Source organism: Orussus abietinus, unplaced genomic scaffold (genome assembly GCF_000612105.2).
Source record: "Orussus abietinus isolate OABI.00-Male unplaced genomic scaffold, Oabi_2.0 scaffold142, whole genome shotgun sequence".
NCBI lineage: Eukaryota > Metazoa > Arthropoda > Insecta > Hymenoptera > Orussidae > Orussus > Orussus abietinus.
This window is the reverse complement of record NW_019394380.1, coordinates 138,365-161,405: the sequence shown is the minus strand read 5'-3', so window position 1 is coordinate 161,405 and position 23,041 is coordinate 138,365. Positions and strand designations below refer to the sequence as shown.

Below are 23,041 nucleotides of genomic sequence, written 5' to 3'. Positions count from 1 at the left end.
GACCCCACCGATCTCTAATGCCCGGTTTACAATGGCCGCCCCGGTCGTGCGCGAAATTCGATCGGTCCAAGTCGCGACATCCGGTCCTCGATTTGCCCGATTACTCGCCAGGACGCCCTCCGGGATCCACTTCCAGGGATTCTACAATTTTTTCCGCGCACGTTTATGCGGCAAGTAAAACTCGTTGCGACTGTGAACTTCTTTTCCGCGTGCCACTCGAGGACGAGGCCTTTGAAAGGGAGATCGACAGATTTTTATCTCGAGTTCCGGAGATCCCGGGAGAGACGCGAGGGAACGAAGTCGTTTCCTGACATCGGCGTCCCCGTCGATAACGATTTCCCACGGGACGTTTTCACGGCCGTCATCCGTCTCGTTTCGCGCCCTGGCCTTGTACTCGGCGTCGGTCTAAACAACTTCTCCGAGAGTTATGCTCTTCCAATTTACTCCCGCCTCGTTACCGCGCTTTCTCGGGCTTCCTTCTCGTTACGTCCTCTCACCTGGGCGGTTTTCCCGGTGAACGACGAGCCGACAGACGCGATTCAAGACCCGGGTCGTTAGGACGGTTCCCGATTCGGAACCGTCACCGTCGTCGACGTATCGTTCGAGGTTCCCTTCCTTCCCGCTCGCGTTTCCCCGCTCCTCGGAATCGATCCCACGGTTTGCTCTTATTCTCCTTCATGGAGAATGCGTACGGAACTAAGGAGCGCCTCGAGTTAGGGCTTCATCCCTTGATTAAGGTGTTACGGAAGACGATGAAATAAATTCTCTACCGAGGAAACCCTCGACTCTCCATAGATACGGTGACGTAGTCGCGAGGGACGCGATTACGGCATTCGAAACGAACGAAAAAAAAATATCCGGGGTGGATGTCGCAAGGTGCTCACCTTTACTGCTTCCGGTTTCCTTGTCCCGCAAGACGTTCACCTGGTGGACACGGCCAAACTCCTCGAACATGGCCCTGAGGTCATTTTCGTCCATGCTGCGGGGAACCTGCCCGACGAACATCTTTATGTAATCGGGGTCGGGCTGCTCCACGCTATTGTTGCCCATTATGCTGAAACAGACAATATCGGAATTGCCGATAAATTTCGGTGTCCGGAAAAAAGGACATTTGCAGTTTTAGCAATGGCCAATTTTCAAGTGCTCCCGTTTATTGAAGCAGGTAAAATTTCTTGTTACACCTGTGAATTCTTTTTCTGCGGGCGCAAGTTCCCCGGCGGCGTTCGAATAATTCGATAACGAGTCATCCACTACGAATCGTAAAGTGCAGCCTCTGCCACGGACAAGGTTTCGTTACTTGCACTCGGCGCTCGTGGGGGCACCGTTTTTCATTCGCAAAGTTAGTTCCTGCCGTGAGCTGCCCACTCGAACTTTCCCCGGTCGTTCGATGGTTCTCCAGTGGAGAAGTGGCCGGTCCTTTCCGGTTCGCGTTTAATTTTCATAGACTTCCGCCATCGACGTTGCTCGATCCGCCCGAAGAGTCCCCGTTGAGCTCGAGTTCGCGACTCCGGGGGAAGAAAAATTAAACGGGCGGTTAAAGAACCGCTTTAAAGCTCGAGACGGGCCGCCTCCGAGATCGAAAGAGAAGCTGGAAGGAGCCTGGGCCGGAACCGAGTCGGAACCGACTCGGAACCGACTCGGAACCGACTCGGAACCGGGTGGCTCGGTTAACCGGCAGCCGTGAGTTATGTGCCCCGTCGAGTACGGCTGGTTTATACGAGCGGAAGACATTACCGCTTCACGCTGCGGACGCGACAGTTTGTTGCTCCATAAAATTGCGCCGGCACAAAGTTGCGAGGTTCCGGGGGAATTCGGGTCGTCCGGGATTGCCGGTTATTTCCCGGGTGGGAACCTATCGGCTCTCGAAGGAGCAGCGGCCTCGGGAGAAAAAAAAGAAAGGGGAAACAACCGAGGGCCGGCGATGCCGAAAGACTCGGCGCGCGACCCGCGCTCTCGGAGGTTAATATCGGCCGACGAGGTTTAAAGCGATTTTCCACCCGGTCGGCTCCTCTCATCTTTCCCATCGTGGTCGAGAAGAAGCTAGATGGGGACAGGGGGGATCGCGTCTTGGCTCGGGACTTCCTTACATAAGGAACTCCCTCGGCTCGCTCTTCGCAAAGATGGTTCGGATCAAGGTGAAGTGAAACACGTCGCGAAATTTTATCGACGCCGGTAAAAAAGATTCTAACAAATATCTACGTTCTCGACGCTCGTATTTACGTCGATAATTGCGTCGAATTATATTGGGTGTTGCATTAAAAAAAAAAAATCTTAACAAGGAGTGTCTTATTGGAATCGAGCTATTTGAGGAGGTTTTGCTTCACCATAACCCCGGAACGGAAAGGGGCAGGTTGCGCGTCCGCGATCCTCCGCACGATATCTTCCCGAGAGGACAGCTCACCCTCCCAACCGAAAGGCAACTCGGAATCGACTCGGTATCGTGGAGTGCGTTTAATCGCCCTCGTCCATTAACGAAGCCAGAAGAAGGGAGAGAGGGGAGAAGGGGGAGAGAGAGGTCGAGGTCGAAGGGAAGACGCGGATAATGGCCGTAAGAGTAGACGCAAAGTACATCAAAGGAGTGCCACCGACTTCCTCGCCTCGTCGGCCCCTTCTTGGACGCCCTCTCGATTTTCTCGACGTCCCTCCCTTTCCCGACCTCCGAGGAGTAACCTTACACTTCGACTCTCCTCCGACCTCGACGTCGAGTCGTCCGGTCGTTTCCTCGCGACCTCGCGGCCTCGACTCGGTCTTTCCGCCGAGGTCGAAATCATAGTTTATACTCTGAGAAAAAAAAATTTCATTGAACCAATGAAATATTTTGCTGATTCAAAGAATAATTATTTAATGCATTTTTCTCTCAGGGTAGCTCCTAAAACTGTTTGCGACGTTAGACTAAGAAAATAATGAAGTAATAAAGTTGGAACGGCAACTAAACCTTTTTCTCCGTGTCGGGAGAAGGGGGCCCCGGTTCCGCCGGTCGCTTGATCGGCGGAACTCCTATTAAATCTGGCGAGAGCCTTAAGCTTGCAGGAAATTGCATAAAATTGAAAGGGCTCGGAGCTCCGCCGTCGAACGGGGAGAAAAACGCGGGAAGGTCGGCCGGCTTGACGGGCTGCTCGATTGGCCCATTTGCCTAGGCTTAAGTCCCCTAATGACTTTCCGGAAAATTCAATTCTTCCCGCTCGAGAACGAGAATCTTGGAAGGGAACCGATCGGAGCCGACAAGTGCGCCGGGGGTGATCGCCGTTCGTTTGCCTTTTCATTCTTCTCCGGAGCCTCCAAGGGAGGCGTTATTTCGCTAAATTATCGGACTCGTCCATCACTTACCGCCGCATTCGAGATTCCGCCGTTACCGCGCGAAAAAAGGATTCATTCGCGTCACCTTAATTTTATACCTTTCCGAGGTGCGCCCTCGTATATGAAACGGCAAATTCCAATCCGTGTTTAACTTTTTAGCCATCACCGTCCGGTCCGCGCTGCGGAAGGAGGGCGAAAGGAGGGCGGAAAGGGCGCGCGGTTCCATAAAACTTGCACGGAGGCGTAAAGGAAGTCGAGTCGTTTCCGAGTAGAGACGTCGGCTTTACTCGGCCCGCCCGACCGCGGGTGCCGCAATCGCCTAATGCAGGAGGGGGAGGAGATCCACCTTCCGGTGAATCGGACATTACCCTCGCGATTCTCGCCCCCGTGGAGGAAGCCTCGCGACCGAAGAGTCGGAGTCCGGGCACGCGAAGGGGCGAGGGCGGGCCGAGGGAGACGGATTGACGGATAGGCGGATAGGCGGAGGCGACAGCGCCGCGGGCCGGTGGCAAATGAAATGAACGATCGTACGCGAGATGCGGCGCCGAATGAGTGATTTCCCAGCGGGGCAAAAATGCCGTTCGTAGTCAAAATGCAGCCCGAGTAGAAACGATAACGGGGCCCCCCGTTACCTTTTCCCGTTCGGGAGGTCCGCATCGCGTCCTCGGTTCGACTCCGGGCCGCCGGGTCGAGGATTAATCGCGTCGCGACCTAACTAAAACCCGGGACAATGGGGGAGACGCATCTTTACGTCTTCTGCCGACAATGCATATTGAATTCGGCGGTGGGCGCGCGTGACTGCAGCCGCCTCGGGAACAATGGTGCCACCCGCGGGTTGCAAGCTTTCCCGGAGTTTCCTCGGTTCCCCCGGTTCCCCGGTTTCCGCGATCTCGCCCCTGGCCCCGCTTCCCCCAGTCGCCAAAGGGTTAGTCCGAGTTACGCGGACCAAGACGGGAACGGCTCGCGAGGGCCGCGCCCTTTCTCTCCGACGAACTCACGGAAGACGTGAACGCTCGAGAAAGCTGGCACGGCCGCCGTTTTTCGAAAAAGTATACGAGGAAAAAATGTTGTATCAAATTTAATTGAATCCTACCATAATGGGCATGTAGCCTTAAGGGCGGGGCTGGGTAAAAATGGGATCGCACTCGTAACGGTCTTATCGCATAGTCGAATCGATCTCTCATCGGCTACGCGACGGAAGGGGTCCAACGTTCTCGAGCGAGATTACGAGGTCGACTGGCTCTCCGACGTGGCACCGTTATTATCCCGGCGACGTCGGAACGCAACGACGGGCCGGGCGTTTTCTCTTACTTTTTGGAAAATAGCTGCTACGCCCGTGAACCGACTACGGACGCCAGTGGACGTAGGCGCGTCCAACTTTTGAATTACGACGTCGAACCGGCCCGATGCCCGGCCCCTGCATTCGCATTCACCGCTCGCCGTCGCGGGTGCCAATTGAACGCGAGCACTTGAGTAATTGCCGGGGAAAATTGAAATCGACTGCAGCCGTGAATTGCCGCGCGACGGCGCACTCGACGTACGGCTCGTCTTGCGAGGTACGGATCGTTATTTTTATGCATGGCGTTACGTATCGCGGTCCGCTGCGGATCGATTAATCGCCTCGGGCACCGATACGACCGAGCATCGTCGGATCGAGCGGGGTGGTCGTCGACTCGGAGGCCATCTTGGGTCCCGAGACGTAAACCTTAATCCGAAATTAGAATTTACTCGAATTTCCTCGGCCGCCCCCGACGCCTCTTAGCGCGCCCTGCCCCCGTACAATTAACGGTAACGGTCCGAAACGCGCTAAAAGTCGCCGACTTTGGAGGCGAGCCAAGTGTCGAACTTCGCGACTGCTTTCTTGGATTTTCTTTTTGCCTCGAGTGCTCCTTCGCGAGTCCACCTTCCTGGAGGGAGAGAGAGGGGAGGAATCCTCCGAGTTCGCGGTACGACCGCTTCTCCATTCCTACGTACACGCGGAAAAAGAATTCGCAGGCATAACAGGAAATTTTACTTGCCTCGTCAAACGTGAACACGTGAAATGTGGGCCGGCAAAATTTGTATCCAGAAACGGTAATATCGATTTAATTTAATCATTTAAACAAGGAGTTTATTAAAATCATCGCGATTTAAAAAAATCAGCGGCTCTATTATTTTTTAAAGAAATCATGATTTTTATCAACCCCGTTCGCTAGAAGAGCAAATTTTTTTTCCGCGTTCTTACGCTTGCGCCCCCTCGAAGGTCGGTGCCCTCTTTTTTTCCCCGTGCATTGCGAGCCGATTTTTAAAGAATTAAATTCAAGAGGCCACCAGCCCGTATAGCACTCGGGAAGCGAAAACCGACGATCGATGCAACCCTCGCGTATCTTGGATGCTCGCTGCTCGGGGTGCATAATCCATGTAACGAGGGAGAAAAAAAGCGACAAAAAAAGGGAAAAAATAGGTAATGCTCGCAGCGAGGCAGTCGCATCTGTAATATTCAATACACGGTCGCGGGGAGGCATTCGCCGATTCAAATCCGCGAGCACAAATTCCAAGGGTGCTCTCCCGGACGGTCTCGCGCCCCGTTAATGGGGATGCAACTCCCTCCAAGAGGGTCGGGGGATGATTCCAAACGTACGGCCCGATAGGGAAATCCACCCTACGTCCACCTCTCCCTTTCGCGCCCCTTAACTTCTCGCCCGACCGTTGACGGGCGATTTGGCAGAGGTCCAACTCCCTCGTCAACCGACCGTATCGCGGAGCCGCCCTTCCGACGTCCATTCCGGGACCGTTCTACGTCCTTTTCGAGAAAGGACGAGGCGCCGCTTATTACCACCCAGGTACGACTTCGCTTCCCACGCGGAAAAAAAAGACATTTGCGCTTTTAAAGTGTTACGAAAGGGTTTCTAGTTCTTCTACGGGATAAATACATTTTTTTTTGTCGATAAATGATATTTCGCGATTTCCTCCATAATCACGTGTTAAAGTTTCAAATTATTTGATGCACCCAGTTTATAGAAAAATTGTATGAATATTTTGACTTTTTGAAACGTATACGCGAGACTTTGGGATCACCTCGAACGAACGAAATTTTTTTTCTGCGCGCAGAAAATCCTCTTCCCTGAAGATGCTCCACTCGTTCTCCCGCCCCGAAGATCAACGGCTTTGAAATCAAAATCAAGCTCCCCCCAGGCCCCTCCTCGTCCGACACGTCCTCGCCCGGAGGATGAGCGGAAAGCGAGGAAAAAAAGAACCACGGAGAGGAGACTCTTTCCCGGTTTTTCCTGCCCCTCCTTCCGGAGCCCGTGTCGGAATGATTATTCGAGGCGTCCTCTTTTCAGGTTTCCGTCTTCGACCTCCGCCCTCAGCTCCCGTTTCTCAATCCCTTCGTCCCTGCCGCTCGAAATCTCCGGTTCGAGCCTCCCCGAGTCGCGCGACATCTTTGATCATGGCGTCTCCACCCACGTCCCGCGACCAAAGATTTCAATGGGACCCAACGCTTTTGATGTCCCTGTTCGGCCGAGCGGGAACTGACCGCCGTTCCCCAGCGGATCCGACGAGGTCCTGCCCAAGAGCAGGGGTCGCCTCGACGAGTCCTTCGCGGTCCCGCGAAGCGAACGCGGATCGACGTGCCCTTTCTCGATTCGGTCGACTCGCGCCAAAAGCGCAGCGGATCCGCAGCCTCCCCGGTCCATTGAAAGCGCGGATAAGGACGCCTCTTTCGCCCCTCTCGCTGAATCCTCGAATCGCACGAGTGCCACTTCTCGACCTCCTCCGATCTCTGCTACCTCCTAGCCGCACGTAAAGCGACGCGAAAAACCGGGCCGGCGACGTGCCCGACATGCCCGACCTCGCGACAAAGGTCACGTCCATCGAAGGGGGCGCCGACCCCCTTTGCCCCCCACAAAAAGTCCCATCTCGGAACGGTTCCCTTTTCGGTCAGCGGGACGCGCGACGAGATCCATGCACGGAAAAAAAAAAAGAAATTCCCACTTATTTCTTTAGAAAAGATGCTTCCTAAATTAGCAAATAATTTCGCAGGAACGGCCAAAAAATGCTGCGACCGTGAATTCTTTTTCTGCGGATACCAACCGTATCCTGTGGCTGAACCAGCAAAAATGTCCTCGATTCGACCAAATATTTTCCGCGCGTGGGTTCAAAGCATCGTTGAAAATTGATTCGAGCGACGTCCCCCTGTCCCTTTCTTCCCGCCCCGTCGTCGGGCTTCGCCCTCGGTTTCCTCGAAGATCGGTTTGCTCCCGTCGAGACTCGCTTTACAAAGCGGCCCCGGTGGGTCTCTATCCGGCCGGCGGTGATCATTAACGAGCCCACTGCTTTCCGGCCTTTGATCCGCGAAGCCATATCGGTGGCATTAAATCGGTCGACCGGCGGCGAATTAAAAGGCAGGCCGGAAGGTCCGCGACCTAAGTCGAACCCGATGACTCGAGAGGTCCCGGCGTTTCGCGGGTTTCAGCGCGTGACTCGTTTGCCGGAGGTTCTTTGCCGTGTACGAAGCTCGGCTCGTTTAAAGCGAAAACTTACCGGGCCGGTCAATGGCCGTGGAAATTTAATGGGCCGATCTCGGCGCGCCCCGTAGCCGGAAGTCTAACGTTATCGAACTTAAAGCGGAAAGACTTACGGGCTTTGCGAGTCTCGACGCGGAGAGTTCCTCCCCGAGGGGAAGAAGGTGGCCAAGAAACGCCGTAAACGCCCGCGGAAAAATATTTGGCGAATCGATCAAATTTTTTTTCATTCACCCGTAGAATATGGTTACTATGTAAACAACTAATCATTTACGAAATTAGGATGCGACGTTTCTTAAAAAAAAAAAAAAAAAAAAAAACACCAAACAACATTTATTTTGAGGTTTCGGTCCAGCCTTTTCGTCGTTTTCGCCCCTGTACGCCGCGGCAAACGAGAAACCTCTGCCTCGTGTCAGGGTCGGAGCCCTTACTAAAATAATCATCAAACTGTCAAAAGGGTTTCCTTTCCCGAAGGGGAATCCTTAATGCGCGGGACCGAAAGTTTTACTTGCGAGGGAGCAACCGGTTGCCGACCCATACGTGGAGTCGGAGGACTCCTTTCAACGAGACGGCTACGAGGATCCCCCGCCTCGATTTATATTAGATTCGGATTTCAGAATTTATACCAGACCTCGATCTCGCGGGAGGGCCGGGGTCTCGAGAAGACGCCGGCACCTCCCAGATTCTCCGACTTTTTCCTACGATTTTAACGAAGAGGCACTCCACCGAGGCGGAGCGATTCGAGTGGGTCTTGAAAATCTCGACTTACTCGTCGTCGTCGCGACGCCCGTTATTTTCAAGGCATCGAAGACTCGAGACTTGCCCGCAACAGGCAGAAATAACAATGTCATTAATTAATGGGATTCTTCGTAGACATTTTGCGCGAGCAGATCGCGATCTAAATTTGACGACTTCTCTCCCGTTTATATATATTTTTTTATAGGTGCTTCTCCGAGGATTCGTCGTCGTTGGAGATCGAGGTGGTGGGGTAATAAATGTACCGGTGGATTACGTGATCGGTTTAGGAAATTTTAACGAGCACGTTCGGGAAGCTTCGAGGCGGGCGGCGCGTTCGTCTTTGTCTTCGACTCCCTTTCGGCTTAAATGGAACATAATCCCCCTCGATTGCCCGATCCTACGCGTGCACCAGACCATCCACCCTTGTAAGCTCGCCCTCAATACGCTCTCGTGCCGGGTAAAACGAGAGAGCCGAAGTTAAGCTGCCGACCTCCATTTTATGCGGCAAATTTTGGCGAGCGCAAAAATTTCCGGCGAATTTCGGAGCGGCGCACTCAATGGAACAAGGAACCGGCTTCTCCACCGGAGCAGCTATTTTCGGCGAACGGCTCGCTTACTATTTCGTCGAATGGTCGTTTCGACCGTATCGAGACTGTACATCGCCGCAAAAATCCAAATTGACAAGGTATCGAGATAATTCATGTGTTCGATCCAGTACCCTTTTAAAAAAAGTGTCCTAGTCGAGTCGACCCATTCGAGGAGGATTTTACTTCACCTTAAATAACTCCTTGATTTGCGATCACGTCCGCCGCAGTCGCCGGCCGGAAACTGCGGATTCGAGAGCGCCTGCGCTCTCCGAGAAATTCCATAAGCTACGGTAGGATTTCCTCCGGGAAAGTTCTCACATAAAAATATATCCGAGATTTATGTGTAAACTTCCGGAATTTCTCGGTTCCCGTAATTGCCGAAGACGTATCGCCGCCTCTCGCAACTTTTATCTGCGGGGATGCCCGATTCTTCCCAAGAGGTTAGACGCGGACGGCGGAGAAACTCCGTATCTTTATCGACGCGGATGAGAACGAGAGGAAGGAGAAATTGTTTTTCCGATTCCCCGCTGAGAACAAAAGTGTCATTGATCGGGTAATAAAATCGTCGCGGGAAAAAAAAAATGTGCTAATCGACGATGCGGGAAATTTGCCACTTTTTCGGATGACGTCAACCGAGTGTATTCAGGTTGTCGTAAAACCGAGTAGAACGCCTTCGTTCCAAGAATACCTCGTAATCTAATCGCCGTTTTTAAAAATACGGCGTCACGTCGCCAAAAAATCGTTCGATATCGACCGGATGTTCGAGCGATTAAGCCGATACAAAAGCGTCGTCAAAGAGTCGTCGAGTCGCATCGTTACGTGTCATACGAAATCGAAGGAAAAATTGTTTTTCAACGAAGAAAATAGTTTTCACCGATTTCCGAGGGAACAGCTCCTCGGACGAGAAGGAACGCGGCATTAGGTCCTAAACTCCTCGGAAAATTTAGCGACGAGCTTACCGTTGAAATAACTAACGATCAAAAATAGTCGATAAATTAAGGAAGCTTCTGGAAAATATAGCTTCGCGCGCCGGGAACGAAACGCGTCCAGATATGGAATCGCGGGCGTTCCGAGCTATTACGCTCGAAATTGCGGCAATTGGGCACGATTAATCGGCGAACGCGAAATAGTAATCAATGTAAATAGTACGGGGTGTACCAGGGAGCGATATAATAACGGCGAATGGGACGAGCCTTTACGGGGCTGCATCGAATCGGCCAACGAGCCCATTCCGATCCCCGGCGCTTCTCGCTACTTTCCGACCATCTCCTCGGAGTGGTCCTCCTCTCCTCCTTCCGCCTTGAAAACGACAATTTCCGGAAACCCGGAGTGACCGTTTCGAGATCCATCGGAAAAAACGGTCTCCGCGTCAACGTCCCCGATGTAAATTCCGGACACACGGGTTTTGGGGTTGCGGTCATCAATTTAACGGCGTAAGTCCGCGATACAGCCCGCGTCCTCCCTCGTCGAATCCGCCACCCTTGTCCCGGTACTCGCGTAAGAGGATTAAGTGCGCCCGGGGACGAGAGCTTCCGTTTTTATATAACATTCCAATATTTTAGCCCATTTCGCCGAGCCGCGTTAATCAAGCCGGCGAATGAATTTAATAACTCGGGGTTACCTCGCCGCGGCCCTCCCGCCCGGGCGCGAGGACGGGGAGAGTGCGGCCCGGAAAATACCTTCCAATTTATCCCTAAATTTCGATTCGTCCGCTTTTCTCTCGACGAAGAGGCCCACTCTCTCCCAATTTCCAGAACGGCGGTCGAATGGTCCTCGATTCGAGAACGCGGGTTCCTCGCCGTAACAGAGAATGTACCGCACGCGGAAAAACATTCGGTCGAGTCGATAAAATTAGTGTTGGTTCGATCATGGAACGTAGTCATTACATGGACAACCAAATATTTGGTTGACGTAACTACACCGAAAAAATGGAGTTAATTCTCCTCATTGTCCGAGTTAAATATGGCGAACTCGATAAGCTCGACCAAAACGGTTTCTGAAACGAACGAAATGCAGCCAATCGGACGATTTCGTTAGACGACCGAATTTTTTTTTCCGCCCGCGGAATTAACCGAAAAGTATTTTAAACAGCCGCGAAACGAAGTCACCCCGGTCGGGCCTACGTAACTCGTAATTACGTATCTCTTACCGCGTGCACGATGAGGCGGAAAACGCTCGGGCCGCGAGGCCAGCTTTGTCGCAAAACTAATCCCGTTCCGCCTCTCGGAGATTTTCCTTTTTCCGCGCGGTTAACGAGTCCGCGGACGAGCGGCTCGACGTTCTCGGGTAATTTGCGGCGCGTGGAAAATTCAAACGAGAGGTGCTCTTTGACTCGGCCAAAGTGGTCCGCCGGAAGTACACTTCCCCGTAGATCTTTCGTTTACGCGCAAACGCCCCGATGGCGACCGTTTCCCGAAGTTGGGAGTCGAAATGGAAAAACTCGAGCCCGAGGAATTTACGATAACTCGCTCGCCCAAAACGCGCGTTAGAGATATGGCTAATTGCCGATCGATCGGGTCGAACGGCGACGTAAATTCGAGGAGGGGCATTAAATATTGTAGGCACGTGCCGATGATTCGAGACCTGACGAATGGCGGGCGCGAGGATCGCCCTTAATATTCGGTATAATCGGCGCGCGGCTCGTTTGCCCCGGAAATTCATTGCGGCCGATCCGGATCGTGCCTCCATCCTGAGAAAAAACGTTCGTTGACCCAAAGAAATATGCGGGGTGGCAACAAAATCCTGCGATCAAGGACATCCAAAGAAATGTCAAATCGAGTAACCAAAATTCGTTTAAATCGACCCCAATTATTCATCTCGGCAAAGCAATCGTTTCTTGCGATCGTATATGATTCAAGCAACGATACATATATTTATTTCAATTAACCAACCTTTTCCCTCGGTGCAGAGCGCCGTCTCCCCGCGTCGGTGTTTCGATCGGGCATACTTTCCGCGCATCGCGGTGGCGCATAATTTACCGGGCGCCGCATGGCGTTAACCTATCGCGCAAATGGCGGCCCTTTGTTCCCGTGGCCGAACGGGCTCGCCGTCGACCGGCTCCGGAGGACGTCCGCCGAGAGGCCGCCGAACGGGTCGGCTCCTCGGGATTCGGGCTCGGGCGCGATCGATTCGCCCGGGGCAAACGAGGGCCCGGCAGTCGGCGGGGCGCAAAATGAATAACGTCGATTCGGCCGCATCCGAGCCGGCACGAAATACCGCCCCGCCGCCGTGGAAAACCATTACGGCCGCGACAAAAGTGGCCATCGCGCCTATAGCGCGCAACCGGCGACGTTTACGATACCATTAACTTTATTACGGGTGCGAGCTGCGGCTAAGACCCGGGCGCCATCGAATTCCGATCGATCGATCGACCGGCCCGTTACGGGGCGCGTGCACCCGGTCATTAACGAAGGCTTAATATCGTAAAGAGGGCCGCACTCGCGACGCCCTCGCTTAATAACGCCGCCGCCAAACGGCGCCCGGCGTCTCGACCCGTTCGCGGGAGTCCACTTTCCGCGCCGCGGACGTCCTTTTTCCCCTTTTTCCCCTTTTTCCCCTTTTTCCCTTCGGGGCCGGTGATCGATCGCCGCTGCGTTTCCGTCCGAATCGAGCTCGCCTCGACGCGTTCCGCTCTCTCGTTGCCCCGAGAAAAAAGATCGGTGGACCGAAACGAATATGTATCGTTGCCCGAATCAGACATAGTTGCCCCGCGTAGTTCACCGTAGAAAATCTCCGCGTCGCGTTTCCGCCTGTGGGGCGGAATCGGGCAAGGGTGGGAACGCAATTAGGTCGGAGCATTGTCGAGCGACCATTGACCGCGGGATCCCTTTGCCGGCGACTGGCGACCATTGTCCGACTGCAGAAACCGGAAGCCGGCCGGCGGCCATCGCGGCTCGTCAAAGGGGCGCCGCATCGAGTTCGGAAGACGCGACAGAGGTGTCGATAACCGCGCAGGTGGGCTCCTCCGAGCTGGAGGATCGATTCCGAATAAAGATAAATTTGCCCGCGTCCGATCCGTTTCCGACCCGGAAGCATCTTGTCCAAAGAAAGCTCTCAAGTGATCGCGTCGATTCGACATGACTGCACCGTGAGAAAAAAATTCATCGAACCAATCCCGCAGGCGCCGCTGACAGGTAATCTACTCCCTTTTTTAGATGATTTCTCTTACCCTCGGAATCGCGGGTGAGGCAGGGAGAGGCGGGGAGAGGCGGGGAGAGGCGGGGAGAGGCGGTCGAGCCGCAAGCTCAATTACTCGAGTGCACTTCCCGGCGGGCAGGAGCTCGTAAGACCGCTCGCCCTTAACCCGCCTTGGCCGTCCCACTTGACGAGCCGCGCCCCGTCGCTCTCCCTCGCGGCCGAAGTTTGCTCGCCGCGGCCGCCCCGGGAATTCCGCCGGTCGCGCTCGAGAGGGGAACGAGAGAGCCAAAGTCCGGACGCCGATTGGCCGGGGCGGCAGAGGCCCCGCCAACCCTTTGAGGAGGGCGCGAGATAACGCGATTACTCGCTCGAGTCGGCAAAATATTTGTTTGGTCGGCAAAACGCTTATCCGATGGGGGGCGTCCCTTCGGTTCCGATCTCGGGCCGTCGTCGGGCCTCCGCTCGTTTTCACCCCGTCCTCCCCTAGCCCGCGGCGCGGAAACCGAGGCGGTTCCCGGTCGAGGGGTGCGACGCGAATTTGCATAATTGTCTTCGGTTTATCCACGCGACCTCGCGCTAACGAAGAAAAATACGTCCTCGACGGGGACGTCGCGCCTCACCCTGGTCGAACTTTCCGGCACGCGCCCGCGAACGGTACGCCTAAAATCGATTTATCGATCGCGCAACGAATGCGGATCTATCGATTAAGGCGTCACGAAAGATCGACCCTAATGATTCCATCCCCGAGACCGTCACCTCGGGAACGGCGCGAATCGTTAACCCGACGAGCGGATATTCTCGTCTAATTATCGACGAGCGCGACACGGATCAATTCGCGAGCGTCGAATCGCCCCCTTCCTTCCCCCGGCCCAGTTGCGGTATTAGCAAATTTTCCAATGCCATCGATCATTGGACGCAGCGGCGTATAATGTAATTTAACACTTTCGGCGCATCGAAACGGACGGGCGGAAATTATTTCGCCGGAGCGTCGAAGGGGAAATGTCGTCCGTAACGCGTACAAGTACTTTAGCCTGAAATAACAATTCGCGCCGCGGGAGCGCGACGCGCCGTAAACTGGAAGCTTACGATTCGGTTTTCATTGCACGACCGCGGTTCAACGGTAAAATTAATGAACGGCCCATTGGCGTTAACGGCGAGCGCCGATGGTTTTGCAACGATCGAAAACGGGTGGCTCCTCGTCTCCCTCTCTCGAAGCGTTCGCGGTCTTTCTCCCGCGGTTTCCGTCGTCGCTTCTTCGCCCCTTGAGAAAACGTCGAGGGCGACGTAGGGTAAAGTCGAGTAACCTGTCCCGGGTTCACGAAAATGCCAGTGGAAACGTTTTTGGCAGGGTATTTCTCTGTACGAATTCGTATCCCATTTATCCGAGAAATTCTGCGCAATGGCTATTTCTTAACGTATCTTCTTAAATATCGTAATAGGTACAATTTGACCGACGGGACGACCCTCCTGCTTTACCCTATGATGCGGCCATAAGCGGAGGCGCCGCGCCGCCTTAGTCGGGAACGCGGCGTTCCTGCGTATGACGTGGACTCCTGGCAAATTACGAAAAGGGTAAATCGAGCGTTGCCGGTCCGACGTGTCCGTACCCGTAACAAGTTTGGACATATTGATTTTGCGTTGGACGGTCGAGGCGACCCCCGGGGCGCCGAAGGGGCGCGTTTTAAACCCGCGGCCCCAGGCCGGTCACGCGTGGCGTCCACTGGGACGCGAGTTGCATACCGAACTCTTTCGACCCCTTGTCGCCAATCCTGGCGCATCCTTCGCGAGTCCTCCCTATCCGCCGATACGTCGAAGCGATTCCTTGCCCTAGAAAATTAAGTGGACGCGAAAGTGGCATCCGGCGGATCGATCGTTCGTGAAACTTTTTTCCGAACTCGGTATACCAAATCGTTTCAAACTGCACGATATGAATACGGAGGCTATAAGGAAGATCCTGACGCTCGTGAAATTTTATTTTTTTTTTAATTCGCCTCCGGCGGGAATCGCGTTGGGACGACGCTTGGCGTCGGTCGGGAAGCCGCGGGAAGAGGTGGAAAAAGTCCGGCGTTTAAAACGCGGCGTATTCGGCGTTCGAGGCAGAGGGCGTGCCATGCCAAATTACTCGGAGTCGCGGGTCGAATTTCGACGAGGCGGTGGACGTGCCAAGCGCTCCCGCCGGGACGAGCTTTTTCTTCAAAGCGCGTCCACTCTCTCTCGACATTTTTTTCCCCCGCGGACCAAACGGCGCGGAATTTCCGCGCGGGGCCAGGAAATAGCGGGATCGACGGATCGTCCAAAATCCGGCGTCGCGTTTCGATCGATTTCCATCCTTTCCTCGTTCGGCCGGTGATCTCTCGATCGGTTCGCTCGTCTTCGTCGACCCCTTTGTCATCGTCGCGATCTCGACGTCCAAAGCTTTCCGCCGAATCAACTCCGCAAATTGGAGCTTGCAAATGATCCGCCTTAAAGATTCCGTTAATTGTGCCAGAGTCGACGTCGACGGCGGCGGCGACGACGACGCCGGTGACGAGGGGGACGAGCGGCGGCTTTACCGCGTCCCGACTAATTGCGAAAACCAGACGGAAAGGACTTCGAGAGCCGACCTGCCATCTACCGAACGTACCCGTTTCGTCAAAAGTCGGAGAACGTCGCGACGACTCTCGATTTTGTCCAGGGTTGATTATGTACGATACGTCCCGTAATATGCGCGGGGCATATTACCCCAAGCACCAAATTAATTATTTTTTAAACACATCGACGTCTTTACGTATACGCCGAAGGACGTTTTTTTACGCCTGGCGGCCCTTCCACGCGGAAAAGACGGCGCGTTATCGGAAGGCCATAAAGGCGAGGGCATTCTTTCGCGTAAAATTCCCCGTAAACAAATTTGCCATAAAGATTCGGGCACGCGTAAAACCGGCGCGGGTTGGCATCGTTGACGTGGAGCCGCCGTTAGATCCGCAACGCGGCCGATGAATACCGGTGCCCCTCCCCCGGTAAACTCGTAAACCGCTCCCACGAGGCCGAGTTTTCGGAAGACGCGGAATTTCGTAAACCGCCGATCCGCGTAACGAGCCGCACGCGCCGATCGAGGTTTCGATAATCGGCGAATGTAGGCCCCTGGCCGCGACGCGCTCGCCGGCGTCCAATTACCGATTCGTAATTGGGACAGAATTTCCGCGGAGTTTCGAATTCGCGCGCCCGCCAGTCCCGCGTGCGTTAGACTCGGGAAACTTCGATCAATTGTTACCGCCGGTTCGCCGAGTCCACCGCCGTTAATTAAGTTCGTCAATTGCGCGCGACCTTCCGTCGTCTTTCCCCCGCTCGATCGCAACTTATGCAATCTCGATATTAAAGGGAGACCCAAAGTCAAATAATCATTCCTTGAATTAACAAAATAGTTCTTTGGTACACCGTTCAAAGAAATATACCTTTGGTTTGATGACATCTTTGGTAGCGGTAGTGTTAAAAGAATTCACGATTTTTATCGACCCAGGACTCAAGGCGGGAATCGACTCCAGGTCGCGAGGATACGAGAGGGACGACCCGAGTCGTAAATTCAGAGGAGGGCCCTGAACCGAACATCGCGAGTAGAGGGGAGGAGGAGGCAGCTGCCCCTTGCGGTAATAATCCCTCCCAGAGGATGACCCAGTGGGCGCATAGTTCAGCCGGAAGTGGAGGGCCGTCCCTCTTTGACGCGTCCGGTGCCTCCTCCCGTCCGTCCTCGTCCCGGCCCGATGGAGGAAACCTTGCGAAGGACCCGCAGAAAAAAATATTTATGGGCGCTCCCCACCCCCGCGATCTGCGGTGCCTCGCGGGGACAACGATTGCGAACGTATTTCCGAACCGATAGAGTCTATCGACGGTTCGACGTAAAGACTAAGAATCGACGGGGGCCTGTATGGTAGCGATTATCAATAAGTGCGCGGCCTCGATCGGGACGCGCCGCGAATTTACAACGCGTTCCATTTTGAAAATAATATCCGATACGGTTCTCGGATGGGCGGAATGCGATAAATAACGGCCGGCACGAATTGATATAAATAACTTTTAATTTCGGTAAACGGATCTCCGATATAACCGCGTCCGGTCCAATGGCGCAAACGAAGTTCCTGTAAATGCCGATGATATCGGACGCATCGATACCGGTAAGCGCGTATTAAGGATCCGGGTGATTATTTATTGCGGGTGATTACGATACGACATCGATACGGTACACGATGAAAAATAATTTTCGGTGCCCTTTCCGGGGAACGGTCCAAAATCGAAAATTTCGACAAAGATATGACCAACTTATCACCTCGGAGGGCCGAAGTACCCCCTAGTAGTAGAGAGGAGCAATCCAGGGGTCCAACTAATGCGGGTCACTCCGGCAGTCAAGAATTTGTGAATTCGTTCATCTCCTCGCTGCCCGAGCGAAAAATCGTTTGACATTTCCCATCCGCGCGCGCTTGTCCAGGAATCATTTCCCGGTGCCGGGGAGAGTCCGCGTTTTCGGGATGGCCGTTCGCTCGATCGGCAAATTGCCATCTAGTTACGCGCGACGAGTCGGAAATGGAACTGCGCCCCGGCCAATTCGGATAGAAATAATAATTTCGTCAAAACTCGAACGACTCTCGCTCGGTGGTTATTTACTTTCGCGGTGTTCGCACCTCGACGTAACGCTCGTAATCATCGATTCGCTCCGCGCCGTTCGGCCACGCGCGGAAAGTGCGTTGTCCTCGCCGCGAATACGTTCTCCTTCGTCTACCCGCGGAAAAAGAATTCGCGGCTGTAACAGGAAATTTTACTCGCCGCAACGAACGTGAACTTGACGTGAGCTTGAAAATGGGCCAGAATCATTTTCGTTGTACCGACAACAAAAAGTAAACGATTACTTCCCCGGGGCAACCCAAATTTTATTTACGGTTGCGATATTCTGTCTGAAAGTGCGAAGGTGTTTTTTTTTTCCCGCGTAGATTGGGAGGAGAGACGAGGGAGCCGCGGCGGAAGTCCCGTCCCACGAGCATGAAGAAAGTTATTTTCTGCGGTTCGGCGGAAGTCTCCTCGATAAGCGGTTACCGGGGTGTAATTCAATTACGCGATCCTCGGGGTGCCTCGGAGCACCCATTGTCCCGGTCGCCTCCATCGCGGACGATTCGTTATCGGCCGCGCCCCCTTACGCGACGGAGGTACAATGGCGCTAAGCAGGAGATAACCAAACCGATAACTACTTCGCGCGCCTCGCCGACTCCGTTAACAGCTTCTCTGGACCCGGGGGGTCCAAGGGGAGAAGTTTGACTTTACCGTCACTTCGAAGCCCCCTCGCCGTGGATTAACAAAAAGACGGCGCGGCCGATGTGCCCGCGATAACGCGTTATCTCCGGCCCCCTCCGCCCCGACGCCGTTCGCGCCGACTAGACTCCCTCTATGAAAATTACGCAGCGAAATGCTCGCTCACGCTCGAGCCGTTTCCTCTTATTGCGGAATCGATCCCCCGGATATCTCGCCGTTTTATCATTGACCGAACACAATGGCCTCCGAGGGGCGACCCTCCTCGCCAGAGATTCGCGCTATCCGGAGGATTCGGCCGTATCTGCATTCCAGCCAGCGAGCACGCGCACTTCCGGGTTCTCCCTTTCTTTCTCTTCCGGATTCGACACCCCCGCGATAGTTCGGGGGTCGATGGTCCGACCGTTCGGGACGACTATCGGCTCGCGCCGATAACGCTTCTCCGGGAAATTAATCGGGACGCGGAAAAATCGGGGAGGACCTGGATGTCGGGCCTTATCTTTCTACCGGGCATGTACTTTCCACCCGCGGAAAAATATTTTGTTGAATCCATAAAAGTTTCGTTGGTTCGATCATGGAATAGGGTCGTTACCTGAACAACCAAATATTTCATTCACGTGACCGAATTCATTGGATGATACGCTGAAGAAAATTTCATCGAACCGAGGAAATATTTTATTAATTCAAAGAATAATTATTTGACTAGGATAAATTGAAATAAATTGGTGAGCTTTTCGATTACATTTTTTTTTCTACGCTCAAAGACCGACGAAAACCAACTGTCGTATACTTCTCTGAAAAATTCTGCGAGAATTCCGCGCAAAATCCTATCGGGTTGCGTCGAGTCCGTTTCTCGACTCGATTCGAGCAACTTCGAGAAGGTCGGCATTCGAGTTCGGACGTAAACAATGTTTTCGGTGCCAGAAGAAAGGCGGCCGCCGGTGCCCTTTCGCTTCGGCAACAAAGGGGATCCTCGAGGCCTAATCGACGGTTCTATCGATTACCTTTACTCGTTGAGCCAAATTACTCGATCCATTGCGGCCCGCAACGACTCGCGTCACGACAATCGCGCTCTGCGCTAAATTGGTAAGGGCTTCGAGACACGCGAGCGTGACATTACGTTTGATAAATACATCGAGGTATAGAAATATGACGTTTACTTTGATCGCCCGCTCGAGTGCGGAATAACGATCGGGTATTTCATCGCAGAGAATTGTAGCGATCGACGCGGTCGTTTTTTGAATTTGAAAAGGGTCGCTTACCAGTCCATCCGTATATTGTTATTTTGGTCCAAATCTCGCGACAGGCCAGCTTGGGATGGGCGAAGACTACGAGTGTAAGGTGGCGGGTACTTCATCCTAACCGTGAATATATCCCTCCTCTTTGGGATACTTTAATCCGCTGCTGAACGCGAAGGCACCTCGTAACGTTTCCTGGGTCCGAATGCGCGACGAAGAGGCAACCACTGGACGGACTTCGCGCGCGAGAGAGACGAGAGGAGACCGTCCGTTGATTTTCCACCGAGACGCAATACGCGATGCCTATTTACGGATTCGCGTTGAGAATCGGTAGAGCACCTCTCTCCGGGATTCGATAAAACGAGAAGTGAACTGCGTAAAATCGAAGAATTCCGAAACGCGATCGTCGCGACGTCGAGTCGAAGGCGTACTGACCGCGAATGCTCGTTCCGAGCCTGGAGACAAGGAACGCCCCGATCAGGGAGGGGAGTCCTTGAACCTCGTTGATTGTTTACATCGAGGTTACGAGCTCGAAGATTCGAAACGCGCTCGACAACCTGAAGCCGTGCTTACGCGGACGGATCGCGACCCGAGTCTGCTCGGCAACGTCGATTAACTTCGACGTTTCCAAGAGCGCCGTATTATAATTCCGCGTCGATCGAATTATCCAGATCGTCGACCGATCGCCAATGGGAAGACGCGTCAACGGGTCTCGGGAAGAGAGAGCACCCCGGTGGTGACCTTCCCCTTGCTTTCGCTCTTGCGAGCCTTCGAACTCGTCGATCCCCTACGGGGACGCGCGTAAACGCCCGGAGCAGCTTTTTTTCCTCCGAAAAAAGCCCCGATAGACGGACGTGACGTTGATTGCAGACCGGAGCGGCGCGACTCGCTTTGTACGAAGAATTCGCGGTGATCAAACGAGCGCGTTTCCGGCTCTCGGAGGGCTCGGAGGGCCCGGAGGACTGCCGGTTGAAACGCTCTCCAATACCGGCGATCGGTATCTCGACCCTCGACTCCCGGTTCCACGAGGTGGAGGGCCCTCTCCGAGCGCGTCCCTCCATCCCTCGTCGAGGGCGTTCTCGTCACCTCCGCGGCGTCGCCGGAGAGCGCCGACTTCGTTGTCCCCGTGAAGTCAGAAAATCGGTGGACAAGAACGGCCCGACTACTTTGGTCGCATCGACTCCAAACTACGTCCATGGGAGAAAAAAGTGGATCGTTTCGGTTTTTCCAAAAAATCGCCAAGAGAAGAGTTTTGGAAGCATTTTGACGGCCTGATCTAAATATATGGAATGACCCTTTCGCAACGCCTCAAGGGGAAGTAATTCCAAAATTCAGATACTCGTCTGGATCGACGCGACCAGGGGGCGCGAGGAAGGGGAAGCGGCCCCTCCGCAACCTGTTGCCCGCGCCGATCTCCCGCGGGCGTCACCCGGGGGACATCGGAAGAGGAAGGCCTTGGACGCGTTTCCGACCTCCGACCTCTTCGACGATACGGGGCGGACGATTCCGCGGTGGACGACGGTCGTTGTCGCGATCGGTCGGCAAACGACGAGAGCCCCGAAATTCGTTTACGTACGGCAGGGTCGGTCGACTCGCGGCCGGCGTTTCACGGATGATTACGTGCGGAACACCGGGAGTAAACGGCCCCTGACTTCGGTCGAGTCGTCGGGCCGAGTCCGGGAAGGAAAGAGCGAAGAAAGGCGCAGTCGCCCTCCCACGCGTCGCGGCGGTCCTTCGGCAAACACGGGCCGATCAAACAATAACGAAATTGACTCTCGCCGCGCGCGTCTCCCTCGAGCAAACAGGGCGGCGCGCGCCCCGACGCGGAGCGTCGATTCAATTAGTCCGTCCACGGTGGATATCGGTAATAAACCCCGCCAGCGTGCGTCGCTCTGTGACGACGTCGCGTCCCGGCGCCTCTCCGAGTCCTTTCGTATGTCACCTTAAGCGAAGAAATCTGGAGAGGATGTATTTCAAAAATTAACCTTCTCGTATACCCTCGATATTCTCGGTAGCCGCGGTACTTTTTGCGGTTACTTTCTTCAATTTCCCGTTACCGAGAATTTCTGAAGTATATTTAGACCTCTCCCTCGAACCGTACTCGCCCGACAAGAACCCCCCGCGAGACGTCGCTGCCGAGTCTCGTTACGCGCACTCGTCGTTAAGTCTTTCCACCCCTCGGCACCGAATCGACCCCTGGAGCATTCTCCGCCGGATCGCTCGCAAGTGGCGCCCCCGGAGGAGAGGGAGCCCTCCTCGACGTTATTCCTCTCGTTTACCGGCTTCGAGGGCCATTTTTGTCCCCCGGACTCGAGTCTTTGAGCGTTCTTCTCTCTTTTTCTCCAATGCGCGGTACGGGGTAAACCGTGGTCCCGATTCTCGAACTCGTACAATAAATTCCGCGTACTAAATTGACGATTTTGTTCAGACTTTCAACGGCCATCTCGCGGAAGGCGTCGAGCGGGGCCCGCGCATGCTCGCGCGTTTACGAGGGGATTACTCGCCCGGCCGTGTAACACGAGCGCGACCGTTATCCCACCGAATTGACCGGTGTAATACATTAAGCTCGTCTACGGCTTCATTATGCGGCTCGTACGAGATGGCGCGTGAGATGAGCTCGGCCGTCCGCGGGCCGGCCGGTCGAAATTGCGATCGGAAGAGCGGATAACGACGCGCGTCGAGAGAGGGAGGGAATACGACTGAGGGGAGGAGGAGTCGAGGATAATCGACGGCGGGAACCCCCTCCCATTCGATGCCCCCACGCCGATGACTGGACGCGTGCCCGTTGCGTCGCGACGCGTCCTTTGTCCGGCTCTGCCCTTGGCGTTGCGTCATCGCGGGAAAACCGTTCTAGGTGATACGAAAGGGTCATTCTATGTACACTGGCGATCATAAATGGCTTCCTCGTGTACTCTGCTACTCTCTGGATGTTCCGTGAGACATCCCTCTTCCACCAAACACGGTTACGTGACATTAATATAACCGTTACTGCAATTCGACCCAGCCGTCGATATAAACACGAACGTCGGGAACGTAAGTATTTGGGAGGACCCTTTTTACCCACGTCGATCAAATTCCTCGACGCGTTTCGCTTCGCCTTAACGCCGGAGGGAGAACAAAGAAAACGAAGAAAACGAAGAAAACGAAGAAAGGGGCCCGTGACTTCGCGATGCCGCTTCTATTTGGGAAAGTGGCCACCTATTACGCCGTCAAAGAGGCTCCCAGGCCGACGCCAAGTGGATAATGGGATTCGCGGTGTAAAACTCTT

At 54.3% G+C, this 23,041-nt stretch overlaps 1 protein-coding gene across 16 annotated transcripts in view; it reads right to left on the bottom strand.

Moving 5' to 3' along the window:
* Nucleotides 1–23,041, bottom strand: part of LOC105695213 (CUGBP Elav-like family member 2) — a 98,440-nt gene that overhangs the window by 33,610 nt on the left and 41,789 nt on the right. For 15 of the 16 annotated variants that reach the window (XM_023432075.1, XM_023432079.1, XM_023432070.1 and 12 more), the window contains exon 4: nucleotides 885–1,054. In XM_023432075.1, coding sequence (XP_023287843.1) covers nucleotides 885–1,054 — 170 coding nt within the window. Of the gene's footprint in view, nucleotides 1–884; nucleotides 1,055–19,797; nucleotides 20,341–23,041 lie in introns of those variants that run through there. The other variant, XM_023432083.1, reaches the window with a different exon arrangement.